A 25,674-nucleotide genomic window follows, 5' to 3' on the forward strand; every position below is an offset into this window, starting at 1 on the left:
TTCAAGTTAGGTGAGAAGCTTGGTTTTTGCCTTTTCATTTTCACCAGCTCCCCAGCCTGGCTTAAATCAGCGCGTTGTCCTCCCCCTCCCCGCCCGGCAGTGCTCTGCCCTGGTGACTGACGATGCTGGACCAGGCTGGGCCTGCAGGGAGTGCGCTCAGGACGGGCAGATTTGCCCACTTGGCACCTGCCTAGAGTGGGACAAGAAATGCCGGGCGGGGGTCTGCTACTCAGACGGGGGGCTGAATTCAGGTGAGGGGTGTTGTCCGTCTTCCCCTCCCCCTTGCCGGGCGACGTGCTCTAGGATGCAGCAGCCATGCAGGTGTCCCCAGGTTGCCCAGGCTTATCCATCCTCATCCCTCATCCCTCATCCCTCATGGCCGGCGGTCATGGGGAAGGGTGAGGTCTGGAGGCGTGGATGCAAGTGGAGGGGGATGGGAAGTGGGAAAGCCCTGCCTTTGCTGATAGGGGAGACTAGGGCAGAAAGAAGTAGAAAGCTAGGAGAGACTCAGGGAAGGGCGACTCCAGAGGTCTCCTCTCCATCTTTGGGAGGTGTGGGATTGATGGTGAAGGGATCAGGAAATGACCAAATGTTGCCAGAAGGGACGGGGCAGCTGGGCTGGAGACACTGTCCTCTCCTGTCTCAGCCTCACCCTTTCGCTTCAACTGATCTCCAGCCTCTGGGGGAGGAACACAGAGGTCAGGGCTCCCGTGAGAGAGACTGACCATAAATGTTCAGAATGTCTCAATGGCAAGGAGAGATTGGGAGAGAAGTTACGTAACAAAAGACAGTTTTTCTTTGATTGTCCTCAGCTCCCAATGTCATATGGAAAAGTGGAGCCTCTGTGTTCCTACCTTCTGGGTTAAATCATTGTCCAGATTTTCTCAGACTTGGACCCATCATCCCCTCATCCTCTTTCTTCTGTTTTATTACTTCAGTTATTTTTGAAACAAATACCAGATAGCATGTCACAGATGTTTCAGTAAGCATCTTAAGTAAGATATGTGGATATGTTCCTATATAGCTGACATTGTATCGTTATTAATAAAGGTACAGATATCATTAATAGTATTACTTTTAATTTACAAAAGATACACTTTTAAGTTTTTATTTAAATTAATCTCTTTTTAGGTAAACTTTTTAGAGAAAAAGATAATCAGCTTCTACCTTAAAAATGTAGAATAAAATTGACTTTGAAGGTAATGACATGAACGTCATCGCTTCAGTTACGTCCAGTCCTTATCGCAGCTTAGATCTCTCTGCGCTTACTTACTCACTTCCTACTCAGCGTCTCTGCTTCAGGGTCCCAGACAGTTCTCAGCGTCCAGGGCCAACCTCGAGCCCCAGTCCAACAGCCCCAAGCTCCTCGGCTGGTACCCCCGAGTCTCACTGAGTAGTAGCACCCTCCCCTTGTTTCATGAGCTGAAAACGTACATGCCGTCTTTGACGCCTCCTTCTGCAGCTCTGCATCCAGCGCCTCACAAGCCTTCTCCGTCTCACCTCATTTTCTCAGTTGCTGTGAACGTCTCTTCCCTTCCATTAGCACCGCCCTAGTCGAAGCCCCAGAATAACACACTAGTGGTTCTGTTTGTTCCTTTTCTGACCTCCTTCCAATCCTTCCCTGCATTTCAGCTAGAGCTGTTGAGAACATAAATCTGATTTATAAGTAAATCTGCTTAAACATTCTCTGTGGCTCATGTAAAATAAGTAGTTATTTTCTGTACTTCGAGATAATAAAGATTTTATTTTTTTCAACCGACTGATGCTAGGGTGTGAGTAGGCGTGCCCAAACCCAGCCTGGTTTCTAACCAAGATTGTCACATGCAGATTTTTGCAGCCCCGGGTTTTTGATGGCATGTTTTCACTGTTACCTCCCATCAGCACAGAGAAACAGCACCCTCATCACAGCTCAAATATGTAGAGAATATGTAGAGAGAGAATAGAGAATCTGTATGCACTCAAGTTAAATTGTCAGTACACTTTAAAATGTTTTCGTTAAAATTCTGTGTAAGGCAGTTGAGTTTTAAAATTTTTTTATTTTGCAAGATTTCAAGCATATACAATAGAGGAAATAGTACAATGAAAACTCCAATATACCCAGCCTGGATTCAACAGTTACCAAGATTTTGCCACAGTGGCTTTGTCTTTTATTTTTATTTTTATTTTTTTTGACTTTGTCTTTTAAAAGAAAATCCTTTTGAAGTATGTTCAATCCTAGATACCACGTACTGAGAGCTTTTAAAAAAATTCCAGCACTGGGGACTTTTCCTGGTGGTCCAGTGGCTAAGATTGTGCACTCCCAGTGCAGGGGTCCCCTGTTGAATCCTTGCTCAAGGAACTCGATCCCACATGCTGCAACTAAGACTTTGCATGTCACAACTAACACCTGATTCAGCCAATAAAAATAAATATTTTTTTAAAAATTCCAGCATTAATAATAGTTAAATATATCTTTAAGAACAAGACATATTGAACATTAGTAGAGTATCTGAAGCATCTGTGCAGAATGGTTTGTAAATGCACTGCCCCGTTCCAACCATAAAGGAAACGTGTAAAAAGATGTCTGAGTGCTTTCAGAACCTCTCCTAGTGACGCTCAGCTCTTTGACCCTGGATTACAGTTAGGAAGTGTGACTCGATGGTCATTTCTGAGTCTTTGTTAAATCATGAGACACTACGATAATAACCAGTTTACTCAGTTTTTGCTGCTACTCTGTTGTCACTTCAGATGCCTGAGTCAAGAAGCACTGTCTTAATTTGTGCTTTTAAGAAATACCCTCATTCACACAACTTCCTGGTAGCAGTGTTTATCCTTATTAGACCCCAATTAAAAAGGATCTTTCATTTTCACAAATGACTTGAGAGAATTACTGGCCAGCTGGAGAGAAAGCTTCTAAAGAAGTAAAACTTTTATTTTATGATTTGTGTCTTAGTAAAATAAGGAATGTTTGTTCCTGAAACCACTTTGCTATCTCTGCTTTTTCTAATTAGTTTTTTTATTTGTTGCTGACGGTTTTTACATGTACAGACAAGTTATTCTGAGCAAACTATGATGAGTGTTTCATTTAATTTTAAAACAGTCCAGTTATTTAAATTCTATCCTGGAGAAGAAGGAATTCTTATTTTTAACATCCAGAGATTAAAATCCATTTGCTGCATAAAATCTGGACCCTGAACCTCTCAGGCAGTGCTTGGGAACTGTGTCCATGCCAGATGAGATCCCTGTTTGTGAGCTGTCAGGGTCCAAAGCTTCTTCCAAACCAGTTGTTTTAACCCATGGAATTTCAGCATCATTTTAATACTCTTTGCAGGGGACCCATGATGTACTTCGCCTTTTCTTAAATAGCTCTGTTCGGTATAATCGTTATTTGTATAACTTTTTTGGCTGAAGTGGGTAGCATGGGGTATCTTTAGTTTCAGGGACTGAACCATGTGCCCTGCCGTGGAAGTGTGCAGTCTTAGCCACCGAACCACCAAGGAAGTCCAAGTAAATTATTATCATGACTCAGGTAATACACAGGCACCCTTTAGAGCGCACCACCAGTCTCCCCTTTCAGGCCACACCACCATGCTACAGAACCTTAGGGATGCTTGTAAAAGCAGAATGGGGAGAACCTGCCGTCTGTCCCTGTGGGTTCAGCTAGTAGAGAAGATTCACTAATGCTGAAAAGGTCATTTGTTAACCGATGGCTTTTCTGTTGTTTCAGACTCAGAAGAAGTGGACGAAGAGCTGGTAGCAGAAGTGGTTGAAAACTGTTCACCTGCGGCTGCTTCTAGACCCGCAGGACAGGAGGCACCGCCGCCCGCTAGCGGGTCTCGCGCAGTCAAGGATTTCAGAGAAGAACCCGAACATGATGCGAGCAGGATCTCCGTCGTGAGGCCGTTTTCCATAGAATCCAGGAACTGCGAGGACCTCCCCGGGGCGCCCGGCACGGCCGCGCTCCTCGGCCCGGCCGCGCGCTCGCAAGAAGAGGAGGCCATGACCGCGGGAGCCGCCCGGGAGGCCGACCCCGGGGCGGGCAGCCCACGTCCAGAGCCCGGTGTCGGCCGGAGCCGCCTGCGGAAGCCCCGGCCCGTGCCCCTTCGGAAGAAGGCGCTGGGTGGCGAGCTCTCCGAAGCAGCCTCTGCCCCGGAGGGTGTGCGTCCCGACGGGGAGGATGGGAAGGCCGGGAGCCAGAAGTGTGCCCCTGAGATGATGGAAACGCCAAGCGGAGATGCCCACGACTCGGGGGCCGACCAGCCGGAGGAGGCGAGGAGCCGCCCGCTGAAATGCGAGTTCGATTTCGCTGAAGATGCGGAGACCATGGAGTCCAGGAGAGCCCTCCCGAGGAAGCCCGGCCGGAAACTGGGCAGCAGAGTCATGCCACAGGTTCACGGCGCCGGGGCGCCATCGGAGCCGGGCCCCGGGGCGAGCCCCACCCTGCGGCCCCGCGGGGGCCCCCTGGCGCGGCAGCACTCGCCCCCGCTCTCCGCTCAGGGCTCCTACCGCTTTGACCCGGACCACTTTGACGAGTCCGAGGATCCCTTTAAACCCAGTATGACTTTCGCCAGCGGTGACTTTGGTTCTCCCGCCGGTAATCATGTTAATGAAATCTTAGAATCACCCAAGAAGGCCAAGTCGCGTTTAATAACGTGAGTGGGGCCGGGCGTGGGCATTGTGTTCTGTGTACTCTCAGAGTCTGGCCACTGCTTTTGGTTTGGGGGAGACCCCCAGGGCAGACACACAGCTTGTAGCCTCTGACACAGCCTTCACTGTTGTGCCTGACTCTGCTGTGGAATCAGAGATGCCAGAGGGTCTCCTTTTTAGATGTCTGCCTTGCTTCTGAATTCTCAGCGTATTCCGCTGAGTTCTTTTCCCCCAAGATACTTTTTTTCCTGCTTTAAAAAAAAAAAAAAAATGTCATGAGTTAAGCAGGTAGAGATCTGATGGTTTTCAGAAATCCTGCCTGAGCTGTAGGGTGTCATAGAGCTCAAGGATCAGTGCCAGCCACCGTCTGCAGCTTCTCTGGATGGAACAAAGCTCCCAGGGCTGCAGGTTACCCGTGTAGTGTCAGTAACATGGGGGAAGGGGCGTATAGAAGTCTTTTCACTTGAACAGAAAGCTGTGATTCCTATTGAAAACAAGCCTACCACTCAGAGCTACTGTGAATTCTTACGTCTCCTGGTCAAACTTCTGGCTTTTATTAGTAAGGAAGCGAGTTTCCAAAAAGAATCAAGAATCTTTTAACCAGTTGCCTGAATCTGACTCAGATCTTCAGCAGCCTCAGAATATCCCCACCAAGTCTGAAGGGAATGAAAGGTCATCTGTCGTTCTTGCTCTGTTCTTTGATTGTTAAGTGGTTGCCGAGCCAGACGGGCAGTTAAACAGTTGCCAAAAAATATTATTGATCAGGTGTCCTCAGGGTGCTCTTCTGTGGCTCAGGTTAGTTACCTGTATCTAGTTACCTGTGGCCTGGGGGATGCGATGGCCAGGTCTTTGCCTAAGTGCTTCCTAATATGGGGTCCTCTAAATATCAGTGACCCTACCTCTCAGGGTTGATAAGGGCTCATTGGGAGCCTCTCTTTCAGTCGCTTATTGAAGGTGTGTAGCCCGTGCATTCATGTGGCATAAAACTAAATCCAAAGGGAGGAAAGTTTATCCTACATCTTGTTTTCGGTAGCAAGAAGTACCCTCTCCCAGACATACTTCCCTCACTTGCTAGCATTTTCCTCCCATTCTGTTTTTGATGAATGAACTTCTTGGTCTAAAATACCTTATGTATATTTTTTTAAAAAAACTCTTATGCAACCAAGACTCTTGTCTCCTCCTTCTTTCCACAGGAGAAAGATGCTCAACCCGTTGTGTAACTCTGGGGTTTTATTTAGCAAATTCTATTATTGTAGAAAAGAGTGGAAGCAAACAGGTAGAAGTAGGTAGCACCTAGCCCAGAGTTAACAGGGTCCTTGTGTGACTTCTTAAAAGATGATACAGCTGGCGTCTCAGATTCTTCTCCTGTAATATAGAGACATCCAGTATAAAGACAGTTTAATGCATGCTAAACTTTCTTTACTAATCTTTTTTTTAACTTAAAAATTTTTTTTATTTCAAATGATATTTAAATCTCTTTGGCCAAATCTATCAAAATCTCACTGACTTTGCAGATAGAGGAAGACAAATGTCATATGACATCACTCAGTATGTGAAATCTGAAAAAATGATACAAATGAATGTATTTACAGAACAGATATAGACCTACAGACATAGAAAACAATCTTATGGTTACCACAGAGGAAAGGTATGGGGACAGGGATATATTAGAAGTTTGGGATTAACAGATACACCCTACTATATATAAAATAAACAGCAAAGACCTAATGTATAGCACAGGGAAATATAGTCACTGTTGTATAATAAAAATGAAATAAAGTAGATCATCCTATGATTGGGATTTTGTTGGGCAAATAAGATAAATTAGGTAAAGTCATTTTGAGTTTCTTAGTGATATACACTGACAGTAGGTATAAACAGATATATTTTCAATTATATTCATGCATTGATTGTCTTTAATCTGGATGACTAGACATTTAAGAGTAAACATACTCAGAAGTAATGTTATTTTTTTTTTTTTACATTTACAACTATTTGATAGTTTACTTTTCATCCTTAAATTTGACCGCATGGCATTTCTGAGTGTCTACCACTCTCTTACTCCTGAGAGTCATTCACTCACTAGTGGTCATATTGACAAATCTGACATTTATAATTTCTGTCTCATCTCATAGAACTTTGCAGCCTTTACATCTGCCAGACTAGAGATAAATATTCCAGGCTTTACATGATTTTTTTCTCCATCTGTCTGTCTCTTTCCCGTCTCTAATTTTGTTGGTGCATCAGGACTACTGAACAAGTGAAATTTCTCTGTTTTCTGTTGTAAGTACTCCTGCTGTTTCCGGCTCCCCCGGGACCCTTGGCAGTTCCTCCCTTACCCTCCCTGGACCATCTCCTCCACAGCATGTTGGCCTCCCTTTCTGAGTTGAATCTTCTGATGACTTTTCGCATTTCATTTGCCACTTCATGAGTCAGCTTAGCCTTGCCATCTGTACGCAAAGGCTTGGAGACAGGCCCTCCCACCTTAGGTGCGAGAGCTTGCGTCCCTGGCTTGGCACGCCCCGTGTGGCGCTGTGATGCTGCGTGCTGGCTTGGCCGCCTGGTCATCCCTGCGGTGGTTTGAGGAACTGCTGTGCTGTTTCGCGGCAGGAACAGTTGACTTTTTTGATAGGATAAGGCTGCCGCCTTGGAGCACAGGGGATACATTTTACTGAGTCAGCTCAGCTTGAGTTTGGTAGCAGGGTGACACTCAGGCATTAGGAAAGAAAATCAGTCACTGACGAGGTGGGGGTCCATATTCTGGTACCGTATATGCTGGTCTTTGTTTTTGTCCCACGAAACAAGAAGAACTTGCAATTTGGTGATGGGGGTGGATGGGTCAGAGTGGTGGTATTGGAAGTTTTAGGTTCATTAAAACAGAACGGAATCTGGACTAGTCTTCAGATCACAAATTACATGCAAGTTTAAACATAGTGGGCGGTGTGAGCGTCCCCAGTTCCGGCCATGACGTTCATTTTCTATCTTACTACTGAATAGGAGCGGTAACAGATTGCTCAGATATTTTATCTTCATACTTTCTGTTGCCCACAGCCCTGTGAGCACACAGGTCTGGAGCTGTCTTACCAGATTTCTGTGGCTTTTAGCACAATAAAGAATTTTTAAAGAATGTGGTCCGGCGTGGTAATTTTTCTGGTGACTGTCAAAGCCAGGTGAGCGCGGATCACGTGACCCGCCGTCTCCAGATGCTGGGGCTGCTCTTGGGAACGCTGTTGCAGTTAAAAACCATAGGGGCCTGAGAGCCGGTGTTTAGCATCCCGCAGAAACAAGCAAGGGGGTCATTGAATTACAGTTTTCGCTTGTCCTGTCTCCTGGGAGAGGATTCAGAGACGGGAAGATGTTCCCGTCTCTGACGCGTGGTGGTGTGACTCGTGTGGGGCTGTGCGCTTTGGCTGGTTTCTGCCCACACCGCTGTCTGCTCCATCTCACAGCCTGGAGCTTTTCCATGTGATGCCAAACCAACCTGGTGTTCTGTTTGTTTTTCCCCAGGAGTGGCTGTAAGGTGAAGAAATATGAAGCCCAGTCTCTTGCTTTGGATGGATGTTCTCAGGTAAGTCTCTCCCTGTCGTCAGCTTATCTCTTAGACCAGTGTTCCCCCTAAGGGTGGTGGCTAATGAACATTTTTCCAGTGGGATCTGAGTACTCCGCTTTAAGGAAGCCGATTCCCAGGCCCTTGACTTCCTAAGTGGATCTGAGAAAGGGCCCTTTAAGACAAAGGAACCCTGTTCCTTCACAGTTACTTTGTTCTCACTTTTTTGGGGGAAAAGTTCCTTCTCACCCATTCTCCATCTTATTGCTGTACTATTGAATATGGAATCTCTGAGCACCAAAGAGGGATTTGAAATGTTGGTGTAAGTTTTAAGGTGATTAACTGCAATGACTGGATAATATATTTTTAAAGTCCGATGGTTTTCCAGTTCGTTGCTTTCCACCAAATAGGAGAACCTGAATTGTCAGCTGATGATTAAAAATAACTTTTGACACAGTGATATATGTCACTTACATGTCCGTTAAAAAGAAAATTATTGATGATAGAATTTTTTGGTACATAACTTGGAAAAGGGTTCAAAGAACTGAGATGTTTCTGTTATCAAACTTTTTTCTATTTCACTTATTTTAGTAAGTCTTCTGGCTTCGAATTGATTATAATTATAAAAATGGAAAGCGGGAATAAAATTGATGCTGACCTTTGTTTCATTCTAGCAGTAAATATTTATCCTTGACTATATGAATTAATTGGGAAACACAAGTAAACCCCTCCCCCCAAACCCAGGCCCATTTGATTCCAGTGAGGTGCTTTTTTTTCCTTTTTAAAATTTTATTTCATTATTATAACCATTTCATTATTATTAACCAATTATTAATAACCAATTATTTCATTATTATAACCATTACAGAAGTACATTCATTGATTAATGGAATGCATTTTAAGTTGAACTTACACAGTTAGGACCAAAATTTGGTACATAGTTTAAGATTAAAGAAAAAAAGATTTGCAATTTGATTTTTCATCTATTACAAATGTATGAACTATCCTCTTTCAAATGCTGCTAAAGAGCAGGCAAAAAGAACCATGAAAAATTTACCTTTTTTGTTTGTTTGTTTGCCTTTGTTTTTCAACTTTTTATTTTATATTAGAATAAAGCCAGTTGACAGTGTTGTGATAGTTTCAGGTAGACAGCAAAGGAACTCAGCCATCCATATTACATGTATCCATTCTTCCCCAAACTCCCCTCCCATCCAGGCTGCCACATAACATTGAGCAGAGTTCCCTGTGCTATATAGTAGGATAATTTGAAAACTACCCACATGAAAAATTTAGCTTGGACTTGCTTCAGAAAAATAACACGTATTACTTTGTAAAAGTTTTTAAAATTGGTGCAACAAAATGTTATGATTTCCATTTTTTAAAAATTTACCTTTGTGTTTGACTGTACTTACCAAACACTGATATTTTTAGAATAAATTGTGCATTTGTAAATGAAATAACGCTCCAGAAGAAAAAAAATGTTGACACTTAGGGACTTCAGTTCAGTCAGTTCAGTTCAGCCACTCAGGCGTGTCCGACTCTTTGTGACCCCATGAATCGCAACGCCAGGCCTCCCTGTCCATCACAAGCTCCCGGAGTTTACTCAAACTCATGTCCATCGAGTCGGTGATGCCATCTAACCATCTCATCCTCTGTCCCCTTCTCCTGCCCCTCATCCCTCCCAGCGTCAGGGTCTTTTCCAGTGAGTCAACTCTTCGTGTGAGGTGGCCAAAGTATTGGAGTTTCAGCTTCAGTATCAGTCCTTCCAATGAACATCCAGGACTGATCTCCTTTAAGATGGACTGGTTGGATCTCCTTGCAGTCCAAGGGACTCCCAAGAGTCTTCTCCAACACCACAGTTCAAAAGCATCAATTCTTTGGCCCTCAGCTTTCTTCACAGTCCAGCTCTCACATCCATACATGACCACTGGAAAAACCATAGCCTTGACTAGACAGACCTTTGTTGGCAAAGTAATGTCTCTGCTTTTTAATATGCTATCTAGGTTGGTCATAACTTTCCTTCCAAAGAGTAAGTGTCTTTTAATTTCATGGCTGGAGTTACCATCTGCAGTGATTTTGGAGCCCAAAAAAGTAAAGTCTGACTTAAAGACTTGGGCTTGTAGAAAAAAGATTTTTTTAATAAATATAATAGTAGAACTTTAAAAGACTTTCAGGCATGCAAATACATTTCTTTGGGATAATTTCTTAATGGAAGTAAAGAGGAAATACAAATTTAGAGAGGAAAAGGAATGATGTAAATTTCTGACCATTAAGAGCATATTCATGTTCAGTTTTCAATAGATGATAAAGTATCGGATCACTGGAGTAACTAAATTAAATTAAAAAATCAGTTATTTAAAGTAGAACAAAATTTTTTTCCTTTAGAGAGGATAGATGTTCTCTGAACTTACTGTAATAATTTCATAACGTGTGTAAGGTCATTATGCTATACATCTTCAAGTTATATAGTACTGTATGTCAATTACATCTGAATAAAACTGGATGGAAAGATAAATAAGCAAATAAATAATATATAGCAGATATTATGTTCTTTGTGACTGTTTAAACTCATACTGAAAGGTTTTAGATGTCACCTGAAAGTACAATGGAGTACATAAATTTTCCCAAGTAATTTATTAACTATTGGAGGTAAAAATATGAAAACCACTGCCTTGGGCCACTTAAGCTTCTTTCTTATAATTTAGGCTAGAAAAGCCTGATTTTTCAAACCCTGGAGTTGAATCACAGAGGGTAAACCCTAGAAAACACAGCCTTCCATGGTTCAGAGGCTGCATCCCCTTCCTTGGCTGGTACCCAGGTCCATGGAGAGCATTGTATGGAGTGGCGGCGGCTTTGCGTTCCTGACATGTTAGTTTCCCCTCCTAAATGGTAGCATCGCCTCTGTTGCCTTTCCCAGGATGAAGGAGCAGTGATCTCCCAGATCTCAGACATTTCTAACAGGGACGGTCATGCTACCGATGAGGAGAAGCTGGCGTCCACGTCATCGGGTCAGAAACCCACTGGGGCCGAGGGGAAAGGTGAGCCAGAGGACGACCTGGAGTACTTTGAATGTTCCAATGTTCCTGTGTCTGCCATAAATCATGCGTTTTCATCCTCAGAAGCAGGTATGGAAGCAAATCTTCATCTTTCTTACGTACATAAGCATAAAAATGCCTGGAAGCCTAGGGCAAGGAGGCAGCTTAGAGCGATTGGAGAACCGGGCCCCTGAAGGATAGGTTAGGCTGCTGGTCTGTGCTTTGCTTCTTTGCCTGGAGAGGAGACACCAAGGGGTATCCGTGGAATGCCAGGCAACATGTGGATAAGTGTGACAGAGTGAACGGAAACACCGTGTGTGGGACTGCTTGATTTCTTTCAGTAATTTATTTCAGTCTGGCCACAGCTTCCTGTGTAGTGATCTGCAACCATGTTGTGATTTTTTAGTTCCTTGTTTCATGTATAGAAATGGTAGTAACTAACAGATATAGTTACTTCCACATGTAGGCACAGGTTAGAGTGCTTTATGCATAGTAAGTCATGTCTCCTCACTAGACAGTGTTCTTTTTTTTTTAATTGCAGTTGATTTACAATGTCGTGTTGCCTCCAGATATACAACAAAGTGATTCAATTATATATATGTAATGTGTGTGTGTGTGTATGTATTTTTCAGAATCTTTTCCAGCGTAGGTTATTACAAGACATTGACTATAGTTCGCTGTGCCATACAGTAGGTCCTTACTGCTTATCTGTTTTATATCAGGCAGCATTTATATCAGGGAGCACAGGTAGTTCCCTGTGCTGAAGCTTCTCGCTGTTTCCCACCTTAGAACATTCTAGATCCAAAGCCCTTTGCCAGGTCCCAGATTGTATCTGTGGCCTTAACCTTGACTTGTGAAGGGCTTGGCACCCTGTTCCTGACTTCGTTAACCGTTACTGGAAACTCAGTATCTTCAGCAACATAATTTAATGGGCTTTTATACTTAGATTTTAAAAGGTCATGATCTATCAAAGCAGGTGGAAATCTGCACTTTACAAGAGTTACCTCCCCAGCCACCACCACCACCCCACCCCCATCCAGGTCTCAGTTTCCTGTCTGTAAAATAAACACTCCGGGGCCTGTTCCAGATTTCTTCCCAGGCCTCTTTCTGCTTTGACATTTTCCCCAAAGACCCCTTTTGCCTTTTCCCCCTGTGCCCCTTTACCTGTTACTCAGGCTCACCCCAAGGACTCATGCCTACACTTATTTCTTGTGTATGAAATACTCTCTGTACCCTCACCCTGTAGAAATTCTGCCCTTCCTTGTAGGTCTGTCTCAGAAAAGTCACTTGGTCCCCACTGCATTTCTTCTGTTCCCGTTGCGTGTGGTAGTTTCAGAAGGTCATCTTTGATGCCTCCTTGAGGTTTAAGGGCTGTGAGTGATTCATCTTCAAGTTTCCCCTGCTGCAGGGGCCTTGTCCATGTCTGTTGAATTACTCCCTTCCTCACTAGGAGGAGATGCCTTTGGCAGAAACTTACAGAGCTGGGGTTCTGCTGAGAGAACAGTGACTCCTGTTAACCCTGTTGATGACTGAGTGGTGAGCAGAGGCCCGGGAGCGTGGGGTGGGAGGGTGTGAGTGTGCAGTGTTTGAGCTGTTCCCGGGGGCCACCTCTGGACCGGGGCCTGATGGATACAAACACAGGGGTGCCCCAGGGAGTCTCCCACGGGGGTGGGAAGGAGCCTGCTGCACAGATGAAATTCCCAGCAGTTCCCTGTGAGTCCTGGGCCAGTGGGAACTCGAGGCAAGGTTGTCCTGAGGAATTAGGGCTTGTGAGTATAGGGTTTCTATGTGGAATACCAATGGTCACATTTGTGTTATGAATAATTCACTCTTGACAGTGCCCTAAAATAATAATTTGTGATTGTAGGTGGAGGATTGTAGCTTTAGCGTTTTGTGTGTTTTTCCATATTTAAAATTTTTCTTCAGCAGATGCGTATACCTTTAATTAGAAAAATCATAGTGTTGGTTTTTTGTAAATGTTGACTCCCATGGTAGAGTGGGAATGAGGAAACCAGCTTGAAGGGTGTGGAGAGGACATTGAGTTTCCAGGCATCGAAATTTAGAGCCTTTTTTTTTTGATCTGCTACATTAATTCCGTTGAGGATACCCTTCAGGGCTGGAATTTAGATTCTCTCCTCAATTTGGTAATAAAATACTTTCCAGTGTTACAGTTTCCTTTTTGTGAAATGATCCTGTGGTCAGTACAGCGCATTTGCAAAACTCTCCATGGACACAAGGGGGCAGTCTTGCCGTTCTCTCCACTTGAGGACACGATTCTGCCCGTGGCCGACTGGCGCCTCTTTCCTCTGGGCGTTCTGGACTTTGAACACAGCACAGCGGTCAACAGAATGCAGTGTGCCTTTGAGGGTCTTGAGATACTGGGATTCAGGGGTCCACAGATGTCCTTCCAGGACCACACTGGAGTTCCCAGAGTCTCTCAGTGGGAAGGAAGGACACCCACCTCTCGGGATGACTATAAAAATGACCCTCTGTGTTTTAGGCACCGAGAAGGATCTGTGTCAGAAGATGGAGAAGGATGGATCCACTGTGCCCGTGAGTTCCCAGGCCCATGGGGGTGCAGGGTGGGCATGGGAGCTTTCAGTCTTTGTTTTGAAACCCATGTTAACTCAGTAATTAAATTCTCATCAGTGTTTGGTGATGGGCACGAAATAGAAATAAAGCTCATTTCCTTCACCTGGGGAGCTCAGCACCTGTCTGAGGTGTCTTGAGTGAGACCACCAGTGCTCAGACGGTAGCTGAATGTCCCCAGATGTCCCCCAGATGTAAAGTACAGCCAGCATTTGAAGCTGCCATACCAAAAAGAAAGGAAAATGAAATGCCTGTAGCTTTTTATGTTGATGACATGTTGACATTTTGGATCTGCTGTTTTAACGAAACTATATTATTAAAATTGATTTCACCTATTTCTTTTCACTCTGTAAATGCGGCTTCTGAGAATTTTTAACTTAGACACAGCTTCCGTTATTTCCCTGGCCACAGATGCAAGGTGGAAACGGTTCCCATGCGGTGAGTGTTGCACAGGCTGCGTCCCCAGGGCTGACCCACTGTACGGCAGGGGTCAGGAAGGCTGGATTTGAGCTGAGCTAAAAACAGTTTTTTTAAACTTTTAGGGTTACGAAAATAGTACAGAGAATTCCTGTACCTCCTGTACCCATCCACGCTCCTCAAACACTAACCTTTTCTGTGATCACAATACAGTTATCAGAATTCATTAACACTGGTGCAGGATTGCTGTCCAGTCTGTAAACCGTATTCAGGTTTTATCAGCTGCCCCAATAATGTTCTGGCACAGGATCCAGGGTAGGACACCACAAGGCATTTGGTTCCCGTGTTCTCAGTCTCCTTTAATCTGTGATAGCTCCTAATCTGTCTCTGTCCTCCCCGACCTTGACTCTTTTGAAGAGTACTGGTCAGTTGTTTTGTCAACTTTCTTTCGATTTGGGCTTATCTAATGTTTCCTCAGGAAATTCAGTTTGTGCATTTTTGTTTCAAGTACGTCAGAAGTGACCTTGTGGGTGTCAGTGTGTCCATGTGTCCTGTTATTAGTGGAATTAACTTTGATTAAGTGTTGTAAATCCATCCACTTTTGTCAAACCTGCGGCCACCACCAGCCTTTTTAAATATGGTGGCAGTTTCCTAACAAACTTCCCTCTTCCGGGGATTATTCTGTCCTTTTCTATAAGCTGGAGTTGTTCCTTTTTGCTTAAACTGTTTCATTGGCTTTCCTTGTCTCTAGGCTCAGCTCAGACTCGACTGCTGCTGACTTGGTTTTCTGCACGAACCCTGCCTCCTTCCCACATCACATACGTGCCCAAGCAGACAGGGTTTTGTTCAGTTCTATGGACCTGCCCCTTGGGGTCACTGTCTTTTCTCCCTGGCTTCCTCCACGAGGTGGAGCTATGACTGTGCTCACTGCTGTATCCCAGCCTTGACCACAGTGAACACTGCTGAACATAGCCAGTATACTAGGAATACAGGGAGAGCTGAATCGTACAAGTTCAGTGTTAGACGTGTGGCCTTGAGACGTCTGTGTGGCCAGCTTCTCAGTTCACATTTCCTGTAGGCAGTGAGAAGTACACAGCCCAAGCTCAGGAAAAGTGTGGCTTGGCTTTAATAGATCTGAGGGGCCTTAGGATGGTTGAAGCTGAAGGAGTAGGTGAATTTGTCATGGAAACATTCTTTACCTTGATCCACAGTAAAAATACATTTTTACATCTTTCTTTGGCCACTCCAGTAGGCTTGCAGGATCTTAGTTCCCTGACCAGTGATTGAACCTGGGTCCCCAGCAGTGAGAGCACCACTCTCACCACTGGACCTCACCACTGGACCGCCGGGAATGCCCACGTTTTGCATCTTAACTAATAGATACATAGGAAACTCTCTCCACACGTGCATTTGTATTTTTATAAAACAAATTGCACAAGACAGTTTCCACGTTTCTTCCAGTGGTTCATTCTGGTTTTTTCTATTCCGTTACAGTTTTTTAATGCACATTGTTTGCTCCAGGAACTGTTTTCATGATTCACTGTTGGGCCATGACCCACGTGTTTCCTTGGAGGGCGCAGAGTGAGTGATGTGGGGCAGGGGAGGGACCTGTGGATACCAGGCAGGAGGAGGACATGCACGTAGGGGTCAGGGACGCCACAAAGGACAGTTGTTTCTTGACAGAAGCACTCCTCTGGGATTTGAGGGGGTTTCTCTGCAGTGCCCCTTGTAAAGAGCACGTCCTGGGTCATGATCTTTGAATGGTAATCCCAGTTGAACTGGCTGAAATTAATTTCTACTTCTTTAGAATGCTGAATAAACCCTGCATAAAGAACTTGCGATATTCAAAACACCGCGTAAGAAATCTGTTCAGGGCTGCCCTGGCGGTCCAGTGGTTAAGAATCCTCCTGGGTGCTCTCTTTGGCAGCACATACACTTAAAAAAAAAAAAAAATCCACCCGGGAGCAACTAAGCCCATGTGCCGCACTACCGAGCCCCCATGCCAAGAGCCCATGCTCCGCAACAAGAGAAGTCACTGCAGTGAGAAGCCCATGCTCTGCAACGAAGAGTAGTCCCCACTCACTGCAGCTTGAGAAAGCCTGCACACAGCAACAAAGACCCAGGGCAGCAAAAAGAGATCAGTTAATTAAAAAGGAGAGAAGTCTGTTCAATCTAGCTTTTGCCTTTGTGAGCCTCTGAGTGTCACTTCGAAGGGCGTTCCTGTTGCATCCTCCATCCAGCCCTGGGGAATGGCCAGGGTGAAATGACTAAGGCCAGAGGACAGTCATCTCACTTCTCAGCAGCTGGTCTGCAGCATCTCTCAACTTAGGATTGAGTTTATTATTTTTTTCAGAGAAACCTTAAACTTCTCAAACGTTGAGTTCACAATGTGTCTCTGTTAGAAGTGGTGGGGGGAGGAGGGCCCTGCTCTGACAGGTTCAAGGACAAATGGGATGAGCCTGACATATGAGGAACCCAGATTCTCCCATCACCAGGACAAGTGCAGAGAATTACTTTGTGGCATTTGTGCTCACTGTCAACTTGCAGCTAAGATATCCCTGGGCCCCACTGTCTGTAGATAGGTCTTCATGGGTCCTCAAGGGTAGATGCTTTGTGGGACAGGGATAAGGACTAGGAGATGTGAAGCAGGATCCTTTCGGAAGGATATAAGTGATAAGTGATCTGATTGGTTTAACATCTTTATTAAACACATACTAGGTTGCCCAGCACTGGAAGAGATGACCAGGCCAGTTTCTGATGATGGTAGATTCTATAGGCTTTTTGTGTTGTTTGAGAAACATTATGAAGGACTGAGGAATGTAAGAAAGCTAAATAAATCCTAGAGGACCAGGAAAGGCAGCTAAAATAGGCCACAGCTATAAATTCCTCATAAGAGCTGTTGCATTTTGAGCCCTAGGCTTGTGGCATATGGCCAGGCAGCGGGAGTGGCCAGGGAGAGCCCACGCCTCTGGGTGTGTTCGCTTCTGTCTAAGGTCTGTCTGATCTTCCAGCACAGAACGCTGCCCCTTCCAGATGCCTCGTCTGTTAGAGCGAAGTCGTTAAACAGGCAGCAGGCCGAATTCATTTGTCCCCTCGCAGATGACTGAGATGCAGAACTCCAGGAGAGACGGATATTTTCCCTACCAAGAAAACTTGGCTCATTTCCCACATTCTTTCTAACATGAGGGTCATGGAAGGCACAGGGGGCCGGTTTCCCAGGGATTCTGACTTTTTCAAAAGGCTGATATAAAATGTATTCATTTAAAATCAGCAGTATAACAAGATGAACCAAAAGTGTGGGGAGGGGGGATTGGGATGGGGAACACATGTAAATCCATGGCTGATTTATGTCAATGTATGGCAAAAACCACTACAGTATTGTAAAGTAACTAGCCTACAACTAATAAAAATAAATGGGGAAAAAAAAAAAAAAGTGTGGGCAGTACCTAGTAGGCGAGTTGCACAGGGGAAGCCTGACTGCTGCAGGGAGGCTTCTTCTCTGTTTGGGTTTTTTTGTTGTTTTTTTTCTGCATTGGGTCTTCGTTGCGTCATGTGGGATCTTTCATCTCGGTGCTCGGACTCTAGCTGTGGTTCAGGGGCTCAGTAGTTGCAGCTTGAAGGCTTAGTTGATCTGTGGGATGTGGGATCTTAGTTCCTTGACCAGGGATCAAACCTGAGTCCCCAGCATTGCCAGGTAGATTCTTAACCAGTGGACCTACCAGGGAAGTCCCCAGAGGGAGGTTTCTTGATGAGGAGTGCGTGGCACAAGAGGTAAGGGGGTGACTCAGATGTCCAGTGTGCTGGTGATCAAGTGACCGACAGCACACGCTCTCGATCTCCTCATTTTGGGGTCAGGAGTCCCAGGGCGGCTTGGCTGGGTGCCCCTGACTCGGGGTCTGTCACTGGCTGCGGTCACCTCCCGGCTCCATTGGGGTGGATCCACTTCAGGCCCTCTCACACGGCGGGACCTCCCCACGTGGCTTCTCCAGAGCTTCTCACAGTCTGAAGCCTGTTTGTAAACCAGTGACACCCTGTGACGTTTACTACCTTCTGTTCCTAGACGAGCGTCGCTGGGTGCAGCCTAGCTCAGGGTGGTGGGAGGCTACAGGGGAACTCATGCAGGAGCTGGGGTCACTGGGGCCGTCTTATTAGAGACTGCCTTCTGGCTCTGGTGACAGGTCTCTCCCAAGATAAGACTGTTTCTGGGGGCCTTGGGCTTCTATCAGGTGGTGGGCCGCCCTCCCCCAAACGCTGCTGGGAAGGTCACTGCCAGCCTGTGGCTTGTGCGTTTCCCGTATCTGTGGCCTCAGCCCAGGGTTTCTGTGTTGGGCCCTCGGCTGAGGACTGTGAAGCTGTTTGCAGAAACTGTGTGTGTGTGTCTGAGTGCTTGCTAGAGGGAGGGTGAGTGTGTCTTGAGTGTTTTCTTAAAGCCAGGGTGAGTCCATAATGACCTTGAAAAGTTTACAAACCCCTGATCTAAGTTGACCTTGGATTTCCTATTCAAATTTGATTCAAACAAGACACCAGAGAACCAGATCGATTATAATCAATAAACTAATTGGTCAGTCATGCTGACATTTTAGATTATTAAGATTATTCCAGAATTCTAACCCTAATTCTAATAATTAAAGAAAAAAAGATTCCCAGGTCACTTTGGCTGGCATTTTGGATGTTACTGGGTCAGATTTTTCTCCATTTATGCAAAAAGTTAACGTAGGTGGGAGGAAATAGCCCTCAAAAATGCTTTTTAGGAAGAAAAGTGGTGCAGAGTCCACATCCCTGTGAAAAACAAAATCCTAACTGCCCATGGCTCCGGGAACACATGTTTATGGTAAAAAATCAGGCTGGCACCTCAGAAGGTGACATGTTAGCAGAAAGGAGCTAAAAACTCCGGCAGGAAGGTCTAGGATGAGGAACTGCAGCCCAGACCCTGACGCCTGTGCCCCTGACAGCACCGCTGGGTCTGCGCACCAGTCCTCAGGGCCTCTGCCCTTCCCGACGACCCCGGGTCGTCCCAGGGTGGGGTCGGCTTTCACTTATCATCGCCATTTCTGCCTGCTTAGGCCTGAAAGTCATTTTAGAAACATTTCCATCCAAAGTGGCCAAAACATAGTACACAGGAGGCAGTATGTAAAAAGGTTGACACGCGTTTTGAAATTTATTTCCATGGACCACGTCATCCCCAGAGATCCCCAGGTTCACAGGATATTAACAGCAGGTGTTTTTCTCTCTTCTGCACATGACTGTCTGGTGACTGACCTCTGAGATAATTGCACTCTCTCCTTTTTGAATGAGAAGAAAACTTCTCTTAAGTCACCTGTTAAAAGAGAATCTCAGACCTGCCTGATACTCATTAGAATGTTTTTTCCTTTTTTAAAAAAATGTTTACTTTTTGTATTGGGGCATAGCCAGTTAAAAAGGTGATAGTTTAGGTGAACAGCGAAGGGACTCAGTCCTACATGTACATGTATTCATTCTCCCCCAAGGGCTTCCCTGGTGGCTCAGAAGTAAAAGAATCCGCCTGCCAGTGCAGGTGACGAAGGAGACTCGGGTTCAATCCCTGGGTCAGGAAGATACTCTAAAGGAGGGCATGGCAACTCCAGTATTCTTGCCTGGAGGATCCCACAGACAGAGGAGCCTGGCAGGATACAGTCCACGGGGTTGCAAAGAGTCCGATATCACTGAGTGACTAACACACACATTCTCCCCGAAACCCCCCTCCCATCCAGGCTGCAACAGAACATTGAGCGGAGTTCCCTGAGCTGTATTCAGCAGGTCCTTCTTGTTGGTCATCCATTTTTAAATACAGCAGTGTGTACCTGTCCCTCCCCAACTCCCTAACCATCCCTTTGCCCTGTCCTTCCCCCTCCCCCCACTCACAATCATTCTTTAATTTTTTGTAAGGTCATTCTTTAAATTTTTGTTTTTGTTTTAAAGCTTTCCCCCTGCTGGTTCCTCCCCCCCACCACCCCCCTCTGGCTACCTCCCCCAGCCCTGTCCCCTGCCCTTCCAACCTGTTTTTAAAGGATGTGATCATTCTCATCAGGAGGAAGTCGTGGAAGGGTACTTGGGGTTAAACAGCCGAGGCCCATACGTCTTACCTGCGCCTGCTCGCCCCACAGGCACTGCTGGAGTCCCCGGTGGAGAAGAGCCCCGTGTCCGTGGGCTGCGGAGTGGAGAGCCCCCTGGACGGCATCTGCCTCAGCGAATCAGATAAGACCGCCGTGCTCACCCTGATAAGGGAAGAGGTGAAGGCTTCCGTGCCACATCCGCTGTTGCTCATTTGTTTGTCAAGCTCGTGTGCCAGCGGGGAGGTTCCCTCTCTGCTGGCTTGAGTTCTTCCTCCCCGGCTGGAGAGCTCGTGTAAAGGGCTCCCCGTAAAACGGCCCTTTGGAGCTGCAGTCCTCGCCTTCTGGTGTCCAAGGGGCAAAGCTGGGGCTTGGAAGTATCCTTGAGAACTTTTCAGCACACTTCTTTATCACTTATCCTTGAAGTTTTAAGTACCGAATTTTTCCAGCTTTACCCACACACATAACTAAGTCAGCACCTTCGTTTTACAGAGGATATAGACTCATGCCTAAGAGTTCCTCAAATTCTAGACTTGTAGGAATATAAAATTGCTTCCTACCTTCATCCATTGTTTAATTAACTCTCAAGTTCCTCTGTCATGTTTATTGAACGTCTTCTGTTTGAAATAGATCACTGCCAGGCCTTTCCTGGGTGATCTGGAAAACAGGAAAGACACTTGTTAGGTACCATTAGTTCCTTTCCACCCTCCCCTTACACCTCTGTGCTGTGTTTGATGTGTTTGGTTTATATGTTTCTTGGATTTGTTCCACTTTTTTAAAAGAAGGTAATTCCCTTGGTGTAGTGATTTTATTTTTATAATGTGATGAAAATGGTTAATTAAGTACTTCTGACATAAGTCTTTCAAACCTTTAAAACAGCAATAACTTTGGTAATTAGTGGTGTCAGCTAGTCCTGTTGTCAAAACACTGTGGTCAGGAGGCTCCACAAAGTCTTGTAAATGAGAAAAGTGTCTTCTTTCTTCTGAGAGTTAAAATTATGAGATAACCACTGACCAGATGCATCAAAGCAAAGATGTGCTAGGACTTCCCTGGTGGTCCAGTGGTTAAGACTTTCACCCTTAACAGGGGGAACTAAGAAAAGATCCTGTATGCTGTAAAGAGTGACCAAAAAAACACAAAGGTGTTCCTGCTTCCTCCCTGAAGCAGGGAGGCTGGCTTCTGGTTCTTGAAATCCTGCTTCATGGCACCAAAATAAAGATTGTACCAATCATAAAGAAGCACAGGGAAGTATAATCGCAGGAGAACGATAGGTACCCATCTGAGCCCTGTGCAGGGGAAGAGGCGCCTGAGACCGTAAATTTAGAGTGTTTCTTTCCAGCTAGCATGGGCCTCCCAAAGGTAGGATATGGGTCTTGGTCTAACAAGCAGGATCTTGCCCACCTTGAGTTGGGTGCCTCTGCCCGGAGGCACTGACCTTCTGAGCCCTGTTCTGACTCAGTCCGAAATCTGCAGAAGGAGACTGCCTGGCCAGGCCTGCTCCCCCCGCTCTGATCCTGTGATGGTTTCATGTCTCAGCCTAATTACTAATAAAGTGGGGCTCTGGCGTCTTACCTTTAAAAGGAGTCTGCCAGACCAGTGGCTCAGCTGTTGGCGTCCTGACCCAGCAGGGTTCTAGGCTGAGAGCCAGACCCTGGACCAACATGAAGTTTACAGAGATGGTAATTCCCACCTGGGGCTTTCCTGGGAGAGGTTCTTGCTCCCCTTCACCCTGGTGACCACGTTTCAGCATCCTTATGTGGCTGACAACAGTTCCTCAGTGTCTATGAGCATTACACACAGAAGTTGAGGTTTTTTATTCCTAATGTAGATTGAATATCTTGGGATGAACATTGGCTGTGTGTTGTTTTCAGGCTTTAGTCTTGAATTCAAACTGTAAAGAGACTAAGTCAGTAAAACTAAGCTTTGTCTGCATTATGATCTAGATAATCACTAAAGAGATCGAAGCGAATGAATGGAAGAAAAAATACGAAGAAACCCGACAAGAAGTCTTGGAGATGAGGTTAGGCTGGAGGTTTGGGAGAGGGGTGGGTGCCTTTATGTATTATTAGATTTAGTGGAAAGGAAGTGAGCACAGTACTTGCTTACATAGAACCAGCTCTTGAGAACTTGAGGGCTTTGATATTTGCACCTTAATTTGTGATGGGTAAGGTCATTTCCTGAGGATTTACTGACCAGTTTCTGTATTCAAATGTGGTAACTTATTTTGGGTTGTTCAGAACATGACAAGTAAGCAGAACCCACAGAATCTTTGTCTTTTGAAAAGACAAATTTGTGCAAAAATACCCATTTGAAATACAGAATAGTAAGATTTATTGACATCTTCAATTATGGAGGCATTACAGTCCATAATCCTTTTCTAAAACGAATTATACATGGTAGCTTCAGATTTCGTAGCCACAAGATAGAGTATAAAAAGCATTTTAACAGGAAACAAAGCTGACTGACTCTAACTTGGAATCTTTTCATTTTTACTATTCACTCCTACATTTAAGAGCTGCGAAATAACTAAAAATGGCATCAAAGAGTGGGGGGCATAAATAATTTACAAACCGTTCAGTGGGCACTTGATTCAAACATTTTAAATGGGTCCGCTCTAGTGTATGGCTCTTGTATTATTTGGTGTTTCGAGTGCTTGCTGGGTCCCTGTGCTGGCTTGTTGGGGAGAAAGGCACAGCCCCTGATCTTGGGGAGCTTTTAGCCACCTTCATGAGAACTTGGATGCCTGATCAGAGTGAGGACCAAGGGAGTGGGTCTTCTCCCCGGGGTCTCAGGGAGGGGCACCCGTCACTGGAGGGTCAGGAAAAGATTGCACTTTTCCTGCATGAACAGGACAGGGTAATCTTTAAATAACTTTGAATAACTAAAATGCTTCTGGAATTAGGACAATAAAATAAAACCTGGATCTGAATCACAGGGGACCCACTGCCTGTAAGAGTGGACTGGGGCCAGGAAAGGCTGAATTTGGATCAGGCCTCTTAGGAGGAGCCCCCAGGATATCATTAACTCATTTTGTAAAAGAGTTACTTCTCAAAAAAAAAAAAAAAAAAAAAGAGTTACTTCTCTAAGCAGAATTCATAGACTGCCTTGGGGTCATTCACACAGGTGCAAAGAAAAATGAAGGCAGTTGTTTCCTCGGATTCTTTACCAACTGAGCTATTAGGGAGGCCCAAATAAAATGTAAGCCTTGTTAAACAGAACCTTGAGAAAAGCCTTTCTGAGCATTAGCAAATCTTACATTAAATGTAAAAAAAGCAGGGGGGCACCCCAAAGCAGGTAGCTGGGTTATGTAAGTTTGTCAGTACATGTTACTGCGTTTAATTGTTTCGGACAGCATTTGTCCAACTTCCCTTGTCTGGATATTCTCTTCTGATAAGACTTTTTATCTGTTTGTTTAAGGAAAATTGTGGCTGAGTATGAGAAGACCATTGCCCAAATGATTGGTAAGGAAATTTTTCCCTAGAATATGAACCTCAGGATCCAAAGATGATTTTCAAATCAGAATATAAATCTCAGTTTGTCCATCCCTGAGATACAGTTGATTCTCACTATATGCAGTTGTTGTTTTTATGAAATTGCCACAAACACTGAATTAGGCAATTCTAACCCATTGATCCTCAGGAAGGCAAAGCAGGTGCCTGTGAGCCTGAGGTCACAACAATTTTGTCCATACACAACCTTATCCAGGGTGTTTTGTCGTTTCATTAATACTGAGCTGTCCCCGGACGAAGCTCATCTCACGTGTGTTTTCCCCCAAGACACCTCCTGCCTTGTAGCTTTTAGGATACAAGACAGGTCCACACCCCCAGGCTTGGGGCCCATTTACAATTTCCCAACAGGAAGCACAAAGGTGCAAAAATAAGGCCCGAAGTAGACTAAATAGGGCCCTTGTTGGCAGTATGCAGCATGGCAGAGCACCTCCTCGTCCAGTCTTAGGTGAGAATGAGCTTGGCGGGTGACCCCAGTTCTCTGCCACCCCACACGTGCCCCCGAACAGCCGGGAACCCACCGCACGTCTTGACACAGGAATTCCAGCGAGCAGGCGAATTCACAAATACAGAATCTGCAAATATTGAGGACCATTAAGATTAGATTCCTTGTAGAGGATGAGCACTTCCAGCACTAGGGTGGGCGGCCTCTCCACATCCTCCCTTCCACCCTGCTCCCCGCCCCCGCTGGTGGGACGTCTCTGGGCCTCACTCCACTGCAGGTCCCGCTTTCCCTGCGCCAGACCCATCAGGGCCTTCAGAAAGGACAGCGCTTCATCCTCCTGCATTGAATTTAGAACCTCTTGTAGCTGCTGTCATAAGGACTGACTCCCTAAGTCACTTCAGACTCTCTGTGTTAACCCAAGTGCTGAGATGATAACTTATGCCATCCACGCCCCCGATGGCTCCTGCCCTCTGGGTCTCTGCTCGCATCTCTCCTTTGATCGGTAGTTTGGTGTAAAAGGCACCCCACCCTCCTGTCCTGCTTTGTTCTTTTCCAACCACCTGTGGCCTGTCTCCCCCACCAGAGTGCCAGACCTTGAGGGTGGAAACCTGTCACCTTCCTTGCTGGGTTCCCCCCTCCACCCCCCCCAGAGTGCTGCCTCGCAGCTCAGGAGGGCAGCTGTGAGCTGCCCGTTGGGTGAATGCGTGTTCTTTGATCGTGACTCACAGAAGATGAACAGAGGACAAGCATGAGCTCTCAGAAGAGCTTCCAGCAGCTGACCATGGAGAAGGAGCAGGCCCTGGCTGACCTCAACTCGGTGGAAAGGTCCCTCTCCGACCTGTTCAGGAGATACGAGAACCTGAAGGGCGTCCTGGAAGGGTTCAAGAAGGTACCTGTCGTTTGCCTTCTGTCTCCTTGGTGGTGTGTCTTCTTGGTGATGGGTCATCAAACCCATGTGCCCAAGGTGTGGGTGGCCCGGAAGCAGGGAATCGGGGACCCTGGGTGGCATGTCTGAATCCTTCCTCTCCTCAGTCAGGGCAACAAGCCCTGGACACGACCAGAGTGTGGCACAGCGTGTAAGAAGCTGGGGCCCTCAGACCTTGGAAGAGTTCTAGAAATGTTCTTTTTGGTCATTCACCAATTTTTCAAAAATAAAAGGGAGTCAAGCCATAGCACTGAAAAATTCAAGCCGAAAGTATCAAAGAAGAAAGTGTGAAGTTTCAAATTTAGGTGTAAGTGGGCATATTGACTTAATTTGGCCACCCACCATCACTAAAGACACATTTATAGCAGTGAGTATTCTTTTTTTCATATTAAAAATGACTGTCCAGGGTGTCCAAAACAGGAATCAGATTGCCCTTCAGTTTTTTTGTTTGCTTTTGGCTGCACCGAGTCTTTGTTGCTTTGCTCAAGCCTTCTCTAATTGCAGCAAGCCCCTCTT

General features: G+C 45.6%; 1 protein-coding gene across 9 annotated transcripts in view; it reads left to right on the forward strand.

The window, feature by feature from the left end:
• Positions 1-25,674, forward strand: part of TACC1 (transforming acidic coiled-coil containing protein 1) — a 117,578-nt gene that overhangs the window by 81,546 nt on the left and 10,358 nt on the right. For 4 of the 9 annotated variants that reach the window (XM_065901497.1, XM_065901495.1, XM_065901500.1 and 1 more), the window contains 8 exons: positions 3,707-4,631; positions 8,134-8,194; positions 11,091-11,298; positions 13,709-13,761; positions 20,337-20,462; positions 22,226-22,302; positions 23,700-23,743; positions 24,962-25,122. In XM_065901497.1, coding sequence (XP_065757569.1) covers positions 3,707-4,631; positions 8,134-8,194; positions 11,091-11,298; positions 13,709-13,761; positions 20,337-20,462; positions 22,226-22,302; positions 23,700-23,743; positions 24,962-25,122 — 1,655 coding nt within the window. The remainder of the gene's footprint in view (positions 1-3,706; positions 4,632-8,133; positions 8,195-11,090; positions 11,299-13,708; positions 13,762-20,336; positions 20,463-22,225; positions 22,303-23,699; positions 23,744-24,961; positions 25,123-25,674) is intronic. The other 5 variants (XM_065901498.1, XM_065901496.1, XM_065901503.1 and 2 more) reach the window with 3 other exon arrangements.

This window comes from Muntiacus reevesi, chromosome 10 (genome assembly GCF_963930625.1).
Source record: "Muntiacus reevesi chromosome 10, mMunRee1.1, whole genome shotgun sequence".
NCBI classification, from domain to species: domain Eukaryota; kingdom Metazoa; phylum Chordata; class Mammalia; order Artiodactyla; family Cervidae; genus Muntiacus; species Muntiacus reevesi.